Source organism: Aspergillus mulundensis, assembly GCF_003369625.1.
Source record: "Aspergillus mulundensis strain DSM 5745 chromosome Unknown scaffold_2, whole genome shotgun sequence".
Classification (NCBI taxonomy): domain Eukaryota; kingdom Fungi; phylum Ascomycota; class Eurotiomycetes; order Eurotiales; family Aspergillaceae; genus Aspergillus; species Aspergillus mulundensis.
The window spans coordinates 2844976-2859984 of NW_020797890.1; the positions used below are offsets into that span (position 1 = coordinate 2844976).

Sequence of the window (15009 nt, forward strand, 5' to 3'; positions counted from 1 at the left end):
TGGTAGCTCGGTCGTGATGGTGGAGTTGGGAGATGTCACGCGGGATTATCATTTGTAGTTGGTCCACATCCACATTCCACGGAGGGAGGCCTCGGTGAGTTGACATTGGCTTTGGCACTGGCACTGGCAGGAAGCCATGGTTACTGTAGGCAAGGGAGGACCGGGCTTTGCCTGCGGCTGAAGTGCATAATGCATAATGCAGATGCAGATGCAACTCCAGACAGTAAGGCTGAAGAACCTGAAGACAGTGCGTCACGTCATGTGAATGAACACGAAGGCTGAAGACTCGGCGTGTCGAAATTGACTTTGCTGATCAGTCTTGGGTGCATGTGCTAGGCATTTGGTTGGGGCCTTGGGGCCACCGGGGTAGCATCCACCGAGGCCAGGCCGCCAGACCGCGCCCGGATCGGGAAGTAGCCACGATTGCACCTGGGCACTGGGTAGGCGCGAACACGGCCCGCGATCGGACTAGGCCTGTCCGTCGTTTCAGGCCCCGAGGTATCCCACTTGGTGATATTAGCGGGGTGGGAGGTTCGTGGTTGCTTTCCCCGCGGTTGAACTGGTAAGCGAGCTTGGGAAGATACCATGCCTGTGTAGAGGTTGCAAGCAGGTTCACCCAGCGTCTCGGAGTCTATAGCCAATTAGATGAGTATTTTTAGGGCCCGTCCAGTGCAGATGCCATACTTGTAGGGTTGTGACCCTAGGTACCAACCCCGACTAGGGTACAGGGGGGCAAGCAGGGGAGTCAAATCGCCGTCGGCTGTGCTTTGTAGCTTTGTAGACTGATGTAGTGAACCTTCCACGGGCAACGTTGCCCTCAATTCGAGAGTGTCTTTTTTTTTTTTTTTTTTTTTGTGTTTTTTTTGTGGTGGTTGTTTTTGTTGACGTTATTGTCCTTGGGTCTTGTTGTAGCGCTTAATTATTTTTATCAGCACACCATCCACTCCACTCGGCGAAGTTACTCCCAAACGCGTCCTTTCCGACCAGGAACAATATTAAAACAGAGTTCAGGGCAAGAATCGATTTCAGTATAGAGATAGTGCTTCTTTCTACACACCGCAGGTCGTAGAATGGATGGACTAAGTTGCGTAGCGGTCTCAGAGACACCCCAAAGACACTTGGCTAACCATACAACGAAAACGGCTGTTGCTGACAGTTCTCTGCATAAGAACTTGAAAGCATTGTCCGCTTGTCTAAAGGCAGGTGGAGTTCGCTAGACAATCCGGTGACTGGTCGAGATATCACCATGGATGTTCAACCCTACGCTGCAAATCCAGAGACAACAGGTAAATTGGCATAGAATCATTAACAACAAGGCATGGTATCAAAACGACATCACTGAACAGTCAGGTCTATCCCTTCCTCGTCCACACACTCTGCGAGTTCATATACCCCAGCAACCCACTAAGCCCCCACTCAACCCCAATGCCGGAGCTCTTATGCCCCCCAAACGGCGCAAACGGACTGACCTCAAAATGCGAGTTAATCCACACGCTCCCCCCATGCAACTGGCTAGCAATCCCGCTAGCCCTCTCAAGATCCGGACTCCACACACTCGCCGCCAGCGCAGTATCGCTCGCGTTCGCGCGGGAAACAACATCGTCCTCATCATGCCATTTCAAGACCGGCAGAATCGGCGCAAAGGGCTCCTCCTGCACGACTCGAGAGTTCTCGGGCGGGTTGTCGATGATCGTAGGCTCGATGAAGTACCCCTCGGAGTCGGTGATCGTGCCGCCGAGTGCCGCGGTGAGGTTCTCGAGTTTGATGGATTCAAACAGGTTCTTGGCTTTCTCGTACTGCATGGCGTTTTGGACGGGGCCGATGAAGATCCCTTCTTGTGTGCCCGGGCCGGTTTTGAAGTTCGACACGAAGGCAACGAATTTCTTGAGGAATTCGTCGTAGATCTTCGAGTGGACGTAGAGCCGTTTTATCATCATGCAGATTTGCGAGCTGGTGAGGAAGGAGAGGATTGCGAGCTATTCGCATGTTTGTTAGTTTGAGCTTACCTATATGACATGCATGGAGGGGAGACGTACGTTTGGAATGACCTTGTCGATATCAACGTCGTCGCAGATAATCGCTGCATCGTTCCCGCCCAGCTCGAGCGTTACGCGTTTCAAGGTCTTCGAAGCACTGGCCATGACTCGTTTGCCAGTAGCAGTCGACCCCGTAAACGAGATCTTGTCGATGCCGGGCTGCTCGGTGATCATGGGACCGAGGTCATCGCCGCCGCTGAGGGCTTGGATGACACCAGGCGGGAAATGGGGGATCGCCAGCTCGGCAAGTTTGAGAGCGCAGTACGGCGTGAATGGAGACGGCTTGACAATGACCGCGTTACCGGTATACACAGCCGGAATCATCTTGCCAATTGCCAGGAGGACCGGGAAGTTCCAGGGGACAATGGCCGCACAGACACCGAGCGGCGTGTACCGCTGCACGATCTTGACGTCGTCCTTGTCCTGGAGGACGTTCTCGGGGATTTCGATGGTGGGGAGCTCGCGCGTCCACTTGATGGCCATGCCGACTTCCACGGCGGACTGGTCGAGTGGTTTGCCTTGCTCTTGAGTGAGGAGGGCAGCGAGGGCGTCTTTGTTTTCCTCGAGTGAGTCGGCGTAGGCGAGACAGGCCTTGCGGCGCTCGTCGTAGGTGGTGCGCGACCATGTCTTGAAGGCCGTTTTGGCTGCGTCGACGGCAGCATTCAGGTCTTCTTCGCGGGAGATGGGGACATTGGGGTTCTGCTTCTTGGTTGCTGGGTTGAGGCTGTGGCGGGTGTAGGCGGTGCTCGTGAGCTCGCCGTTGATGACGTTGTGGAAGGTGGTTGTGTCGAGGGGCATGGTTGCTAGGGTATCAAGAAGGGTATAAGAAGAAGGTCTGGAGAAGAGATCCTGGGGAAGGAGGGCAGGAAGTTTATATAGACGAGACCGGGTGTGCAGGACGGCAGTTTATCTGAGGAAGCACGACCCAGAGCTCCAGCTCCTAGAGCTTATTCTGGATCCGGGACGCAGGCACGGGGAGCCAGTCACACTGCCAGGCGTGTAAGCAGCCCCAGGGTGAAGCCCGAGTTTGGGACCGGCGAGGGGGAAGAGCTGGAGATCGACGGCGTTATTGGTGACGGTGAGCCACCCCGCACCACTGAGGCTGCTTAGTCGATCACTAGAGATTTAGTATGTTCAGCTGAAGAAGCTGATGGCGGATGTCGGCCGACGTCTCCACCGCTGTCTACTCCAACGCTCAGTAGCAGCATTGGCCTGGGAAGTTGCAATTGAACGGGAAGTTGAGATGCGTATAGCGGTGCCCCGGCCATCATCGCACGAACGGAAGACGCGGGGTGCGGGGGACCTCCAGGTAGCTCCCCCTGGATCAGCTGGAGTCTGGGGGTTGAGCTGCGCCAGACTTGCTCTTTCCGTCAAGAAAACTGGGCCCGGAGCTGATTTTCGGCAGATGGATCATTGGATCATTGGACTGAGTCTGGAGGTGCTGACATTGGTCCATCTCAAAGGTCAAAGGATCAAAGCTAGCGGGAACATCCCGACCAGGTTCTGTATCGCATGATAGACTAAGCATCATGCATGTATATAGTAGTAAGTCTGCACAGGAGTATAGACCAGCCAATGAGAATGGCTGCAAAAGATGCTGATCTCTGCGTGTATTTGCCCCGCGCCAAGAGCTGCTAACGGCCATTTTTCTCAACAGCATCGAGTGCCAAAACGCGAAGAAAATGCTCCAGCAATCGATAGACAATCATGTCAGGGTCCGACAAGAAAGTGCACCTGGTGCAGGTCCTCCCCGCCGACACAGACTCCGACATCCACGACGCCGAGCTCTCCTCCGAGTTCACCAAGGATGAGCACGCCCTCACCTTCTGGGCTGCGGCCCGCCGCCACTGGCCTGCGCTTGCCTGGGGGACGTTCATGAACCTGGTACTCCCCTTTCCACCCTCTCCCCAGTAAAGCATCCCTAACAGCCGCAGGCAACAGTCCTCAAAGGCATCGACGGCGGCGTCGTAAAAGGCCTGGTCGGCCTGGACATCTTCAAATCCACCTACGGCTACTACAACCCAGAGAAAGGGGAGTACATGCTGGCCGCACAATGGATCTCCGCCTTCAACTACGCCAACCTGCTCGGCGCGATCGTAGGCGCCCTCCTCTCAGCCCTCGCATACGACCGCTTCGGCCCGCGCATCATGATCGCGCTCTGCAGCGGCTGCTCGATCGCCTTCATCTTCATCCAGTTCTACAGCGAGGCCCCGGCGCAGCTGTTCGCCGGCCAGCTGGTCAACGGGTGCATCATCGCGTTCTACCCGATCTGCGCGAGCGCGTATGTGGGCGAGGTCACGCCGCTCGTGCTGCGCGGGTTCGCGGCCACAATGACCAATCTGGCGTTTAGTGTCGGGAGTCTGGTGGCGAGTGGGATTCTCAAGGGCACCGAGCCGATTGGCACGAGCATGTCGTATAAGATCCCCATTGCGGCGCAGTGGGCGCTGCCGGTTGTTATGTTGGCTTTTGTGTATTTTGTGCCGGACCCGCCGTACTGGCTTGTGCGGAAGGGGCGGGATGGAGATGCGTTGACGAGCCTGCGGCGCCTTGCGACGGCCGACGTTGATGTCCAGCGTAAGCTTGCTCATATCCGCGAGACGCTGAGACTGGAAGAGAGCTTTCAGGGCGGGCGCCCTCAGTATCTTGAGTGCTTTCGCGGTCCGAATCTGCGGCGCTTGACGATCTGTGTGATGGCGTATAGCATGCAAGCATTTGTCGGCAATGTCTTCTTCATCAGCTACGCGGTGCACTTCATGGAACTTGCGGGATTGGATGCAGCGGATGCATTCTCGATGAATCTGGGCTTGACGGCGATCGGGCTCGTGGGGACGTGCATCTCCTGGTTTCTGCTCTCGTATCTCGGTCGGCGAACGATGTACCTCTTTGGCTGCTGCAGTCTGGCAATCGTCCTCTTCGCCATTGGCGCCGTGGACCTTGCGCCGAGACAGGCGGGTGCAACGTGGGCGCAGTGTGCGCTTATGCTGCTGTGCACGTTCATCTATGACCTCTCGCTTGGACCGTTCTGCTATGTGCTGCTTGCGGAGGTTTCGTCTGCCCGGTTGAGAGGGTTCACGATTGCGTTGTCGACGGTGGCGTCGTTTGTGTGGAGTGTTGTCTTTGCGGTTGTGATTCCGTATGCGATGAACGAGGACCAGGGGGATTGGCGCGGGAAGATGGGGTTCTTGTTTGCTGGGACGAGTGCGCTGAGCGCTGTCTATTGTTTCTTCTGTATGCCGGAAACGAGGGGGAGGACGTTTGAGGAGCTCGATGTGTTGTTTGAACAGAGGGTGCCGAGTCGGAAGTTTGCGAGCGCGAAGGTGGATATTAATGTCAATGTTCAAGGGGAGGGAGAGCAGATGCAGAGGGATGTGTAGACTGGTTAACCACCTGGATACTAGACATGATAGAGTAGATTGATCCATGGAAAACCGGGTGGATCACCACAGCTGACTCGGATCCTATCGTCATCGACCTGAACCACGTATACCATTGAAAGTCCAACAAAACTATACGTCCAAGCACCGATCAAGATGGAAGACCAAGAAACAACAACCCTCCACCCCCTCGATCTCCTCCGCCAAATCCTCAACTTCCTCTCAGACAAACAACCCGACCACGCCATCATCCTGCCCACTCAGACAACAGTACCAGATGCTCTGGAAGCACTGAAGTCCGCATTCAGCGGACTCAACGAGCCGATTCTTCTCATGCACGGTGCTCCTCCATCCACTTCCACGATGGATATTCGTCGAATACGTCCTGTGTTCGATGACCCGTTCGTTCTACCCCCTCATGCCACAACGTTACCAGCTCAGCCTGAGCCTCGCCCTGTACCTAGAAGCGAACAGCGGCGTCTGCGATTGCGCGAGCTGGCTGGCCAGATGGCGCGGGCGAAATAACGTACCATAGTGAGTCGCGTATGGACATATGTCTGGTTCCAGGTCGGGGGCTATGAGGGACTGTCTGTTTGTTGATTGGATAGGGCTTGATGCTGAAGCAGCCGTGGAAGAACGTACTCAACTTGGGGTGTTGTGTATGTAAGGGAGTGCAACATAACTTCCTATGTTTAGGGCTAGCATCCATGAGGTCGTCTAAATAAAGTTGTTTGTTTGGACCGTCGGAACTGCATCTGCGATTGTTAATCATGCATGCAAACAGAGGTCGTCCGAGCATCAGACACTACTAGGGTAGGTAGGTACCTGATCGAGGAAGCCTACGTAGTTGACTGCATGGCCTGCCATGCAGGTTTCTCTGGCGACTTAGCTAGTCACTATGTTTCATGGTCTGCTGTGCTCGCAATGAATACCTGGCAATATGCACCCAATACGGAGTCCCTATACCCCTGCGAGGCTCGGCAAAATCTGCCTTGTTGGGCGGGTAGCACTGCATCTACAGACGCCATTGCTGATTCGTGCGAGGCCTGTCCCTGTGTCAGCCGATGCGCCCATGCCTGAAATACTTAATCCCAGCCAGGTCTGCGCCTGGGGCTGTGCAGATGCCTCTCTCTCTCCCCGATATGCCATATTGCTCCACGGACACCATACCTACCTAACCTTGGAAGCAATGTGCTCATTCCCCTACCACGCCTACACCGTCGGCTGGATCTGCGCCCTGCCCATCGAACTCGCCGCCGCCGAAAAGCTGCTGGACGAGAAACACCCCTCCCCGCCCCACGACGCCGGCGACAGCACCATCTACACCCTCGGCCGGATCCACGCGCACAACGTCGTCATCGCCGCTCTCCCAGCCGGTAGAATGGGTCTCAGCCCCGCCGCCGTCGTCGCACAGCGGATGCAAACGCGCTTCCCCTGCATCCGGTTCAGCTTGCTCGTCGGCGTGGGCGGCGCAGTCCCCGGCCCCAGCGGTACCGTGCATGATATCCGACTGGGCGATGTGGTGGTGAGCCAGCCCGCGAACGGCCACGGCGGGGTCGTGCAGTACGACTTTGGGAAGTATCTACCGTCGGGCTTCAAGCGGACGGGGTTTCTGAATTCGCCGCCGGATGTGCTCCTTCATGCGCTGACGAAGTTGATGGCGAGGCAGCTGGCGGGTGGTGTTGATCTTTCTGTTCATCTGGACCGGTTCGCGCATCTCCCTGCGTTCTCACGCAGTCGGGCGGGGCCTGATCTTCTTTTCCAGTCGGGCTACCAGCATGTTGGCGGTTCGACCTGTGATGGGTGTAATACAGAGTATCTGGTCGAGCGGAAAGAGCGCGGCGCAGAGCCCGTTATACATTGTGGCGCCATTGCATCGGGGAATCAGGTGGTACGAGACGCCGTCACGCGCGATGCCATCAGTGCAGAGCTGGGCGGGGTGTTGTGTTTTGAGATGGAGGCCGCCGGCATGATTAGTTCGTGCCCTTGTTTGGTCATCCGGGGAATGTGCGATTATGCAGACTCCCACAAGAATAAGTCGTGGCAGCCTTATGCGGCGGCGGCGGCTGCTGCTGCGTCCAAGGAGATCCTTTCGTATATTCCTGAGGATGATGTGGCTCGAGATGACAGGGTCGGTGAAGCACAACATGATCTACTTCCGGCTGGATCGACGCCTGTCTTCTTGCACACTGTGCCGGATATGCAACTTACGGTGTCTGTCGGAACGTGGAATGCCGAGTGTATTGGAAGGATTGAGAATACGATCCAGGGCGACACTTGGTCTGAGGTGATTATTGGAGGCGAGACCGGCAGTGGGCAAGTTTATCACCTGAAGCTTTGCAGACGGGCACTGACCTATTCTACAGGACAACCCATACATTGACAAGCCTTGCCAACAAACTCAAGGACACGCACTCAGTCTTCTGGTTCTCCGCCAAAACGCCCCAGTCATTCCAGGACGGCTTCTCCATCGCTGCAGACGCAATATCCAGGGTAGATCATGCTGCCAGCGGTAGAGGCCACTGGGATAGTGTCTCGAGGTTACAGCACTGGCTCTCGGACCCTGCTCACGGCAGATGGCTCGTTTTTGTGGACGATCTGCCAGACGCTCTGCAGCTCTCATCAATAAGGAAGCTCTTCCCGCAAAGGCCATTAGGCGGGCTGGTCATCAGCACAAGCCTGGCTGTTTGCGAGGCCTTGGACGGTATAACTTACCGACTGGACCCTACACTGCCTCCAGATGAGGGCCTCGATGTGTTCTCTTCGGTCTATGGTGATGCAAGTAGTGAAGTACTGGTGGCTGCTCGAGGAATCGTGCAAGCAGTCAACTTCCACCCACTGGGCATCCTTCTCTCAGCTTCTTACCTGCGCGCGTATTCCAATGTCTCTGCTGAGAAGTACCGCCAGACACTGGAAAAGATGTCGAGTCAGACAGGGCAGCAGAACGATCTTCCACCGGAGATTGCACTTCCACTGTCCATGCACCTGGATGCACTTGCTAATACCCCTTCCGGCTATACCCTAGCAGTTCTATCACTCCTCGACACCGACCGTATTGAAGATAAATTCCTCAATGCCCTCCAAACCCTCGAAGAAAACACTGGTCCTTGCGCGCAGTGGCTATCCGCGCTTACATCTCCAAACCTCCGGCAAAGAATAAAAACACTGCAATCCCTCTTCCTTATAGAAGGCAAACGAGACGTAAACGGCGCTTTCTATGAGGTCCCCAGATACGTGACGCAGTATATACTCCAGAACCTTCACCTGGACCACGCAACCTTCCACCTCGCCGCCGAAACAGCATATACCCTGCTCGATTCCCTCGCCGCGCCAAGCAGGATCGATAAACTGGACATCCTAGACGAAGCCATTCCGCCGATTGAGCGCCACTACCCCGCTCTAGCGCAACACATCTGCTCTCTCAGGATGGGCATCAACCGCGAACCCGAACCCGAATCCATCGGCCGATTCCAGAACCTCGGAATCCTAATCGCGCTGTACCACCTCCGCAAAGCAGCAAGACGGGGACTCGACGTCTGCACAACAAGATCGCTCCGCGGATGGCTGACCAAGAACCGTACCCTATCCGACGAGGACCTCGAGCTGATAGAGCCCTCCCTCGTCGACGAGGTGCCACCGTGTACACTTGCCATCTCGCACGCAAAGACTTCGGCATATCAGTGCGACGCCGAGGCAAAGCTCGCCGGCCCAGTCTCGTCCGTCCTCTGGACAAACGTCGAAGGCCTCCTCGTCGTATCCGCCATGTCTCGCGCTTGGTTCACCATAAAAGACGGGGTGTTGGATGCCGCGCGCGCTGCCCAGAACCGCGGATATGCCAGAGAACATGCGGAGGAGATAGAGGACGCGGTTGACAAAGCGGCGCACGAGGCGGTTATGGCTGTTGTTGGTGTCGAGGTCAGGGAGTATGTCCGTGCAGCTCGGGCTACGTCGTCGACATCCAGCTTTGGCTCTGGCTCGGGCGTCGGGTCTGCATCGCCATCGCGTCACGCTCTAAAACACATTGTTCGCTTGGTTCCAGGAAGCCCCGATGAGTCTTTCTGCGCCGAGATACGCGAATATTCCGACGATGAGCTGGCGACTATCGTATCCGACGCAATGTCGCATGATATTTTCGGACTTACGCGGCTGGCTGGGGCTGCGTGGGCTTCTGTGCTGGAGAAGGATGGACATCGAATCAGCACGGTGGTTCAGTCGCTGGTGCAGCAGGCGACGAACATGGAGGGTCTAACTAAAACTGCACGGTTTACGATCGAGCAGCTGGCCAGGGGAGCGGTGCGCGTGTATGTCCGTGAGATAGGGGACGCTATATGGGAGGGGGTTCGCTGTGCAGGAACCTGGATTGCGATTATGGTTCGGCAGGCTTTGTCTCTGGCGATGCTGAAGCGGATTCAGGCCGGTAGGGGGCAGGGTCCGGATTCTGTAAAGGCCATGGTGGCTGGCTCTGCGGAGATGCTGCGCCAGGGGGTTTCTGCCATTCCAGGGGAGTATCTGAAGAACTGGGAGTGGAGGGCTTTGCGTACGGTTGTTGTTCTTCGTCATCGAGCTGTTATGGAGATATTGCAATTGCTGAACCACAATGAGGGCGGTTCCTATGACAATATTGGAGCACTGGAGGGGTTTGACGAGTACATATAATATGGTTCAACTGGGCTAGAGAAAACACAAAGAGCGTGTAAATGTGACTGTAGACGGCTAACTATGACAGTGTACTTGGACAGAACAACATGATACTCTATAGCGCTATGCCACACTCCCAAACTTCCGAGTCCATTCATCAAACCGTGCCAAATCCGCCTGCTCAACCGTAGGTTTTGCATTTGTCAGAGCAGTAATCAAGTCCGCCGTCTGTAAAGGAGGCGCCAGTGCCTTGTCAAACGGAATATCGCGGTAAGTCTGCGCTATAGCGTCCGCTTCGTCCTCTGCACAGGGCTCAAAGGTCCCATTATCGTGTTTCTAGAGGAAACATTGAACTTAGCCTGAATCTCGAAAGAGATGGAGAACACACCTTGAAGTACTTTGCCCGTAGGATCGCTCGCAATGGCGTGTTCAACATCTCGCCGGTGGCTGTTGAGATGTCACTCCCCGAGAAGCCCTCGCTGAGATCTGCCAATAACTCATAGTCCAGCTCCTGTCCTACTTTGGCGCCGAGGTTCATTTCGAAGATTTGTCGCCGGGCGGGTTGGTCTGGGAGGGGGACGTAGATTCGTCGGTGGAATCTGTGATATGACTTGTATCAGTCCCAACAGGAGATGTATACAACTAAGCGGAAACATACCTCCGACGTAGAGCACTGTCCAAATGCCACGGGACATTCGTAGCCCCAATCACCAACACCGATGTATTGTCTGCCTTCAGACCATCCAGCTGCACAAACAGCTCTGTTTGCACCGCCAGCCAGTGCTGAGCTTCTGCCTCTCGCGACCCCCCGAGGGAGTCTATCTCGTCGATGAATACCACAGACGGCCCTCGTCGGCGAGCGAGTACGAAGAGTTGGCGGATGAGTCTGATATTGTCGTTAGGGTTATCTACATGTACCCCAGTAGTTCATGCTCAATGGACTTACCTCTCCGTCTCCCCATACCATTTGCTCATCAGATCGGCCACGCTAATGCTGAAGAAGGTCCGTCGCGTCTCTGCAGCCACCGCTTTCGCAAGGAATGTCTTGCCTGTCCCTGGTGGTCCGTACAGCAGGATACTTCGGATCAAGGTGTGCTTGGCATCGCCACCAGGTCCATAGAGACTCGGGAACATCTGGGGCAGGATGGTGGCTTCCTGGAGCGCTTCCTTGGCTGCAGTTAAGCCGGCAACCTGGTCCCATGTCACACTTGGCGGGTCGGTTATGATGGCGGAAGATATGCGGCGGTCCAGGTCCGCCTCGTCATCATCTCGACTGCGCTTGCGCTTTGGCTGTGGCTCTTGGTCTTGATGCTTGGAAGCAGGCCCAGCGATGCTAGTCTGCTGTTCTCTATCGTCGAATTCACTGCTCTGGTAAGGATAATCGACGTCGATGTCGATATCGGGCTCCCCGTTCTTGTCATACGAATAGGTGTATGTGTATGTGTAGTCTCCGTCTCGCACGACACTTCGTGATATTTCGTCGTCCTTTGCCTTTGCGCCATACTTGCTTCTAAGAGGAGGCGTCGATGAGCTCTCCTCGACTGACCCTGAAGGAAAATACTTCTTTTCCAAGGCTTTTCTGATGTCATGACTTGCAATGCTCAGCGTTTGCGACGCCTTCCAGAACACGATCAAGCTGAGAGAGGTGCTCGAGACATAGTTCTGAATGGAATCCAGTCCGCTGGGAATCACGACATCAGCATCCTTGCAGTATCCTGCAAGCTCATCGAGGGTGATCGTTCCCCTCCGAAGAACCGCTGTCAGCAGCTTCATTCTCATATCCGTCCCCGGTAGGCTCTGGAATCGCGCCAATATATCTTCAACAATCCGCTCCAGTCCCCAATTCCCGGGCCCAGATCCTTTCGCCAGCAGATTCCTCCGCGCAGCAAAAAGTGTCGGCGCGTCCAGGATCCACCGTAGTCGAAGTTCGGTTTCAGCAGGTCTGCACATAACTCCGTTAGCACTATGCTTGGTATAACTGCTTTGGTTCTCCAGCACTCACGAATCTGCTTGACGGCGACGCCGATGGAAAAACGCAATAACCTCGCTCGTCAACGCATCGCTCAACTCAAAGCCAGCCTCGCAATTGCGCATCCAGTGCATGATATACACCTCAGTATCTGCCCAGGTATGATCATCCAGTGTGTAATACCCTAGAGACTCGACAGAGGAACCCAAGCATTCTTCTAAACTCGACCGCCGGTAATAGTCGCTGTCCGCATAAAAGAGCCTCCACGTCGCAACATCGTAGAGCGCCTCGTATAAATACTGGAGAAAGTCACGCAGGTCTGCGTCAGACCAGCCATCCATGCCATCGATACAGATGAAGACGGTGGAGAAGTCGCTAAAGGCACGCCTGAGAAGGTTAGTGGCATGTTCTGTATCCAGCTCCAGTTTTGATTTTTCGGGACCAGGTTCTGATGTCGGGACTTCGTCCATTTTTTTGGAGTATGACTCGTAGGATTGACGCAGGAGAATCCCCAGTGCGTCGACGGGTCGGCAGCATGATGGGAATTGGTGATTGTCGCAGTAGATGTGGAAAACACCAACTCCAGTAAACTCATTGGTTGTGTTGGATCCCTGAAGGTGGTCAACGACAAGTGAACTGATAGTTCATATCAGTATGTACTCCTCCCGACCGCTCTAGTAGGTAACTGTGGTAGACTCACGTTAACTGAGCCTGGCGCATGTGCGAAGGCCATTGCAAGAAAAACACCTTGTTTCTTGCGTGAGTTTCAGTTTCAGTATGTATCTTATGACCGCTGAAACCTGGCATTCGGGCCCAGTTGATGAACTTTGGTTCCTTGAAAAGCCAGCTCCCAGCCCCCTGAATACGATGTAGCTGGAGGTCGCGATGGCGCAGTTCCGGATCCAGGGGAGAGAACCTGTCGGGTGTGCACATGGTGGAGAGCTTAAACTCAAGTAGCTCAAGCTCAGGTCAAATGTATAAACCAGATAGATCGACACTTCTCGACAGACCAGAGCGAGGAGACATTTCCCATGTTGTCAGAGTCAGCCTGCCTCAAGGCGCAGTCCTGGTACAGCACAGCCTCGTGAAACTTAACGAAAGAGGAAATTATAAGCGGCGACCTGGACATCTGGAAAGAACTCTACAAGGTACATACACTGTCTCGCCATCGTCGGCTAGAGAGAAATGGCTTGAAATATCCCATGATAAGGTTGTATTCACCTAGCCCTACTTTCCCTTTCTTCCAAGGGGAACGGCACGTGATGGGTAATGATCCCCAGCCCCCTTGACATTTTCAAGTTCTTCTTCTTTCTTCTTTCCTGTCCAAAACAATTCAAGACTTCACAGTTCCTCGGAATATCCATTCCTCATCAAAGCCATGAGGGCATCGCTCTCACGCTTGTCCGCCTTGTTTCGCAAGCAACCGTTTCCCATACCTCCCCCAGGACCCCCTTTACCCCCAGGCATCCTGGTCGACGAAGAGATCTCACCATTCTACGACTCCAGATACTTCTACCCAGTCAGACCTGGAGAGGTGTTTGCCGCTCGCTACCAGACTCTGGTCAAAGTAGGCTGGGGCGTTTCATCCACAGTATGGCTCGCGCGTGATTTGCAAGGGTAGGCGCCGACGATATTATATCCCAACCTCTCGACGCTGTCGATGCTCACAGCTATATAGACAAGATAAGGATGTAGAGACAGTCGTTGCGCTCAAGATCACAAATAATAATGCAAGCCTTGCTAGCCACGAGCGCGAGGTTGAAGAGCATATTTCAAGCGTGGACCCAACGCACCGCGGTCGGTCGGTTATCAGAACATTACTACACTCTTTCCATGTTCAGGGCCCGGGGGGCTCTCACCTCTGTCTTGCCTATCCGCCCATGAGAGAGCCGTTGGCCGTGTATCAACGGCGATTCGATGGTGGAAAGATGCCACTTCCCCTTGCTAAAACATATATTCGAGCGCTTCTTGCAGGGCTTGATTACCTTCACAAAGAGTGCCGCACTGTTCACACCGGTAGAGTCTCAGCTCTGTTTCCCTCCTGCTAGTGGCGCTAAGCAGGCTACTTTCTAGATCTGAAGCTTGAAAATATCATGGTCTCTTTCGAGGATCCAACCGTGCTCAGTGACTTTATCGACTCACAGCTTGCCTGTCCAATGGCATATAAGACCGATTCGACTGGTAGGCATATATATCAATGCCGTAACGACTTCGGGCCACTTCGGAGCCTAAGCAGTATACCGCAACTTGTTGATTTCGGTCTCGCAACTGTCCTCCCGGAGGAAGATGACTGGGGCGTCTGGCCAATTCAGCCAGACCACTATCGCGCCCCGGATGTGATTCTGGGAACTGGGTGGCAGATGTCTGCGGATATTTGGAATCTCGGCGTTATGGTACGTACTTCATTTTGATCTGGGATTTCAAATCGTTGCATCGCTGATGCCAAAATTCTATGGTAGATGTGGGATATGATCGAAGGCAAGGAACTATTCCAGCATATACACGATCAGCAAGGCCGCTACGATGCTAAACTTCATCTTGCTGAGATGATAGCCCTACTTGGTCCACCCCCTCCAGAGATTATACAGAGGCATCATGACATGCGAGGTTACGTCTGGCCGGGACCTGTCAGACGGGAAGACGGTAAGGTCTGCAAGATCGCGGAGGAGTACTTCGGCGGGCCGTTCTTCGACGACAAACGTATGTACTCTTGGGATTTGAATGTTCTTTCGAGGTCGCGGACTCACGGGATATTTGGATTAGGTCGGTTTCTCTATCAAGACCTGATCCCAGACCGGAAGCTGGCAGATACCGTCTCCTCTCTTGAAGACCACGACAAGGAAGCCTTTCTGGATCTCGCCAGAGGAATGCTCGACTGGCATATGAATAAGAGGAGATCGGCAGCCGAATTGGCTGAGCACCCTTTTCTACAACCGGAGCAATAGGCGTGATGAATGAGATGAACAGCGGCATAATGAGCCGTTTGATTATA

General features: G+C 54.6%; 6 protein-coding genes across 6 annotated transcripts; 4 read left to right on the top strand and 2 right to left on the bottom strand.

The window, feature by feature from the left end:
- Positions 1–1352: 1352 nt before the first annotated feature.
- DSM5745_03580 (aldehyde dehydrogenase family protein) lies at positions 1353–2834 on the bottom strand (the record flags this gene model as incomplete). Its single annotated transcript, XM_026745596.1, has 2 exons — positions 1353–1976; positions 2037–2834. 2 exons carry the CDS (start codon positions 2832–2834, stop codon positions 1353–1355), a joined length of 1422 nt encoding a protein of 473 aa, XP_026606462.1.
- Positions 2835–3743: 909 nt separating this feature from the next.
- Positions 3744–4455, top strand: DSM5745_03581 (uncharacterized protein; the record flags this gene model as incomplete). Its single annotated transcript, XM_026745597.1, has 3 exons — positions 3744–3920; positions 3971–4330; positions 4387–4455. 3 exons carry the CDS (start codon positions 3744–3746, stop codon positions 4453–4455), a joined length of 606 nt encoding a protein of 201 aa, XP_026606463.1.
- A 1111-nt stretch (positions 4456–5566) lies between these two features.
- On the top strand, positions 5567–5935 carry DSM5745_03582 (uncharacterized protein; the record flags this gene model as incomplete). Its single annotated transcript, XM_026745598.1, has 1 exon — positions 5567–5935. The coding sequence occupies one exon, from the start codon at positions 5567–5569 to the stop codon at positions 5933–5935; it is 369 nt and encodes a 122-aa protein (XP_026606464.1).
- Positions 5936–6599: 664 nt separating this feature from the next.
- DSM5745_03583 (uncharacterized protein) lies at positions 6600–10066 on the top strand (the record flags this gene model as incomplete). The annotated part of the gene is made up of 2 exons (XM_026745599.1): positions 6600–7690; positions 7777–10066. 2 exons carry the CDS (start codon positions 6600–6602, stop codon positions 10064–10066), a joined length of 3381 nt encoding a protein of 1126 aa, XP_026606465.1.
- Positions 10067–10690: 624 nt separating this feature from the next.
- On the bottom strand, positions 10691–12824 carry DSM5745_03584 (uncharacterized protein; the record flags this gene model as incomplete). Its single annotated transcript, XM_026745600.1, has 4 exons — positions 10691–10934; positions 10995–11990; positions 12051–12653; positions 12718–12824. 4 exons carry the CDS (start codon positions 12822–12824, stop codon positions 10691–10693), a joined length of 1950 nt encoding a protein of 649 aa, XP_026606466.1.
- Positions 12825–13395: 571 nt separating this feature from the next.
- DSM5745_03585 (putative protein kinase) lies at positions 13396–14962 on the top strand (the record flags this gene model as incomplete). The annotated part of the gene is made up of 5 exons (XM_026745601.1): positions 13396–13634; positions 13696–14033; positions 14091–14410; positions 14477–14717; positions 14781–14962. The coding sequence occupies 5 exons, from the start codon at positions 13396–13398 to the stop codon at positions 14960–14962; spliced, it is 1320 nt and encodes a 439-aa protein (XP_026606467.1).
- Positions 14963–15009: the final 47 nt, after the last annotated feature.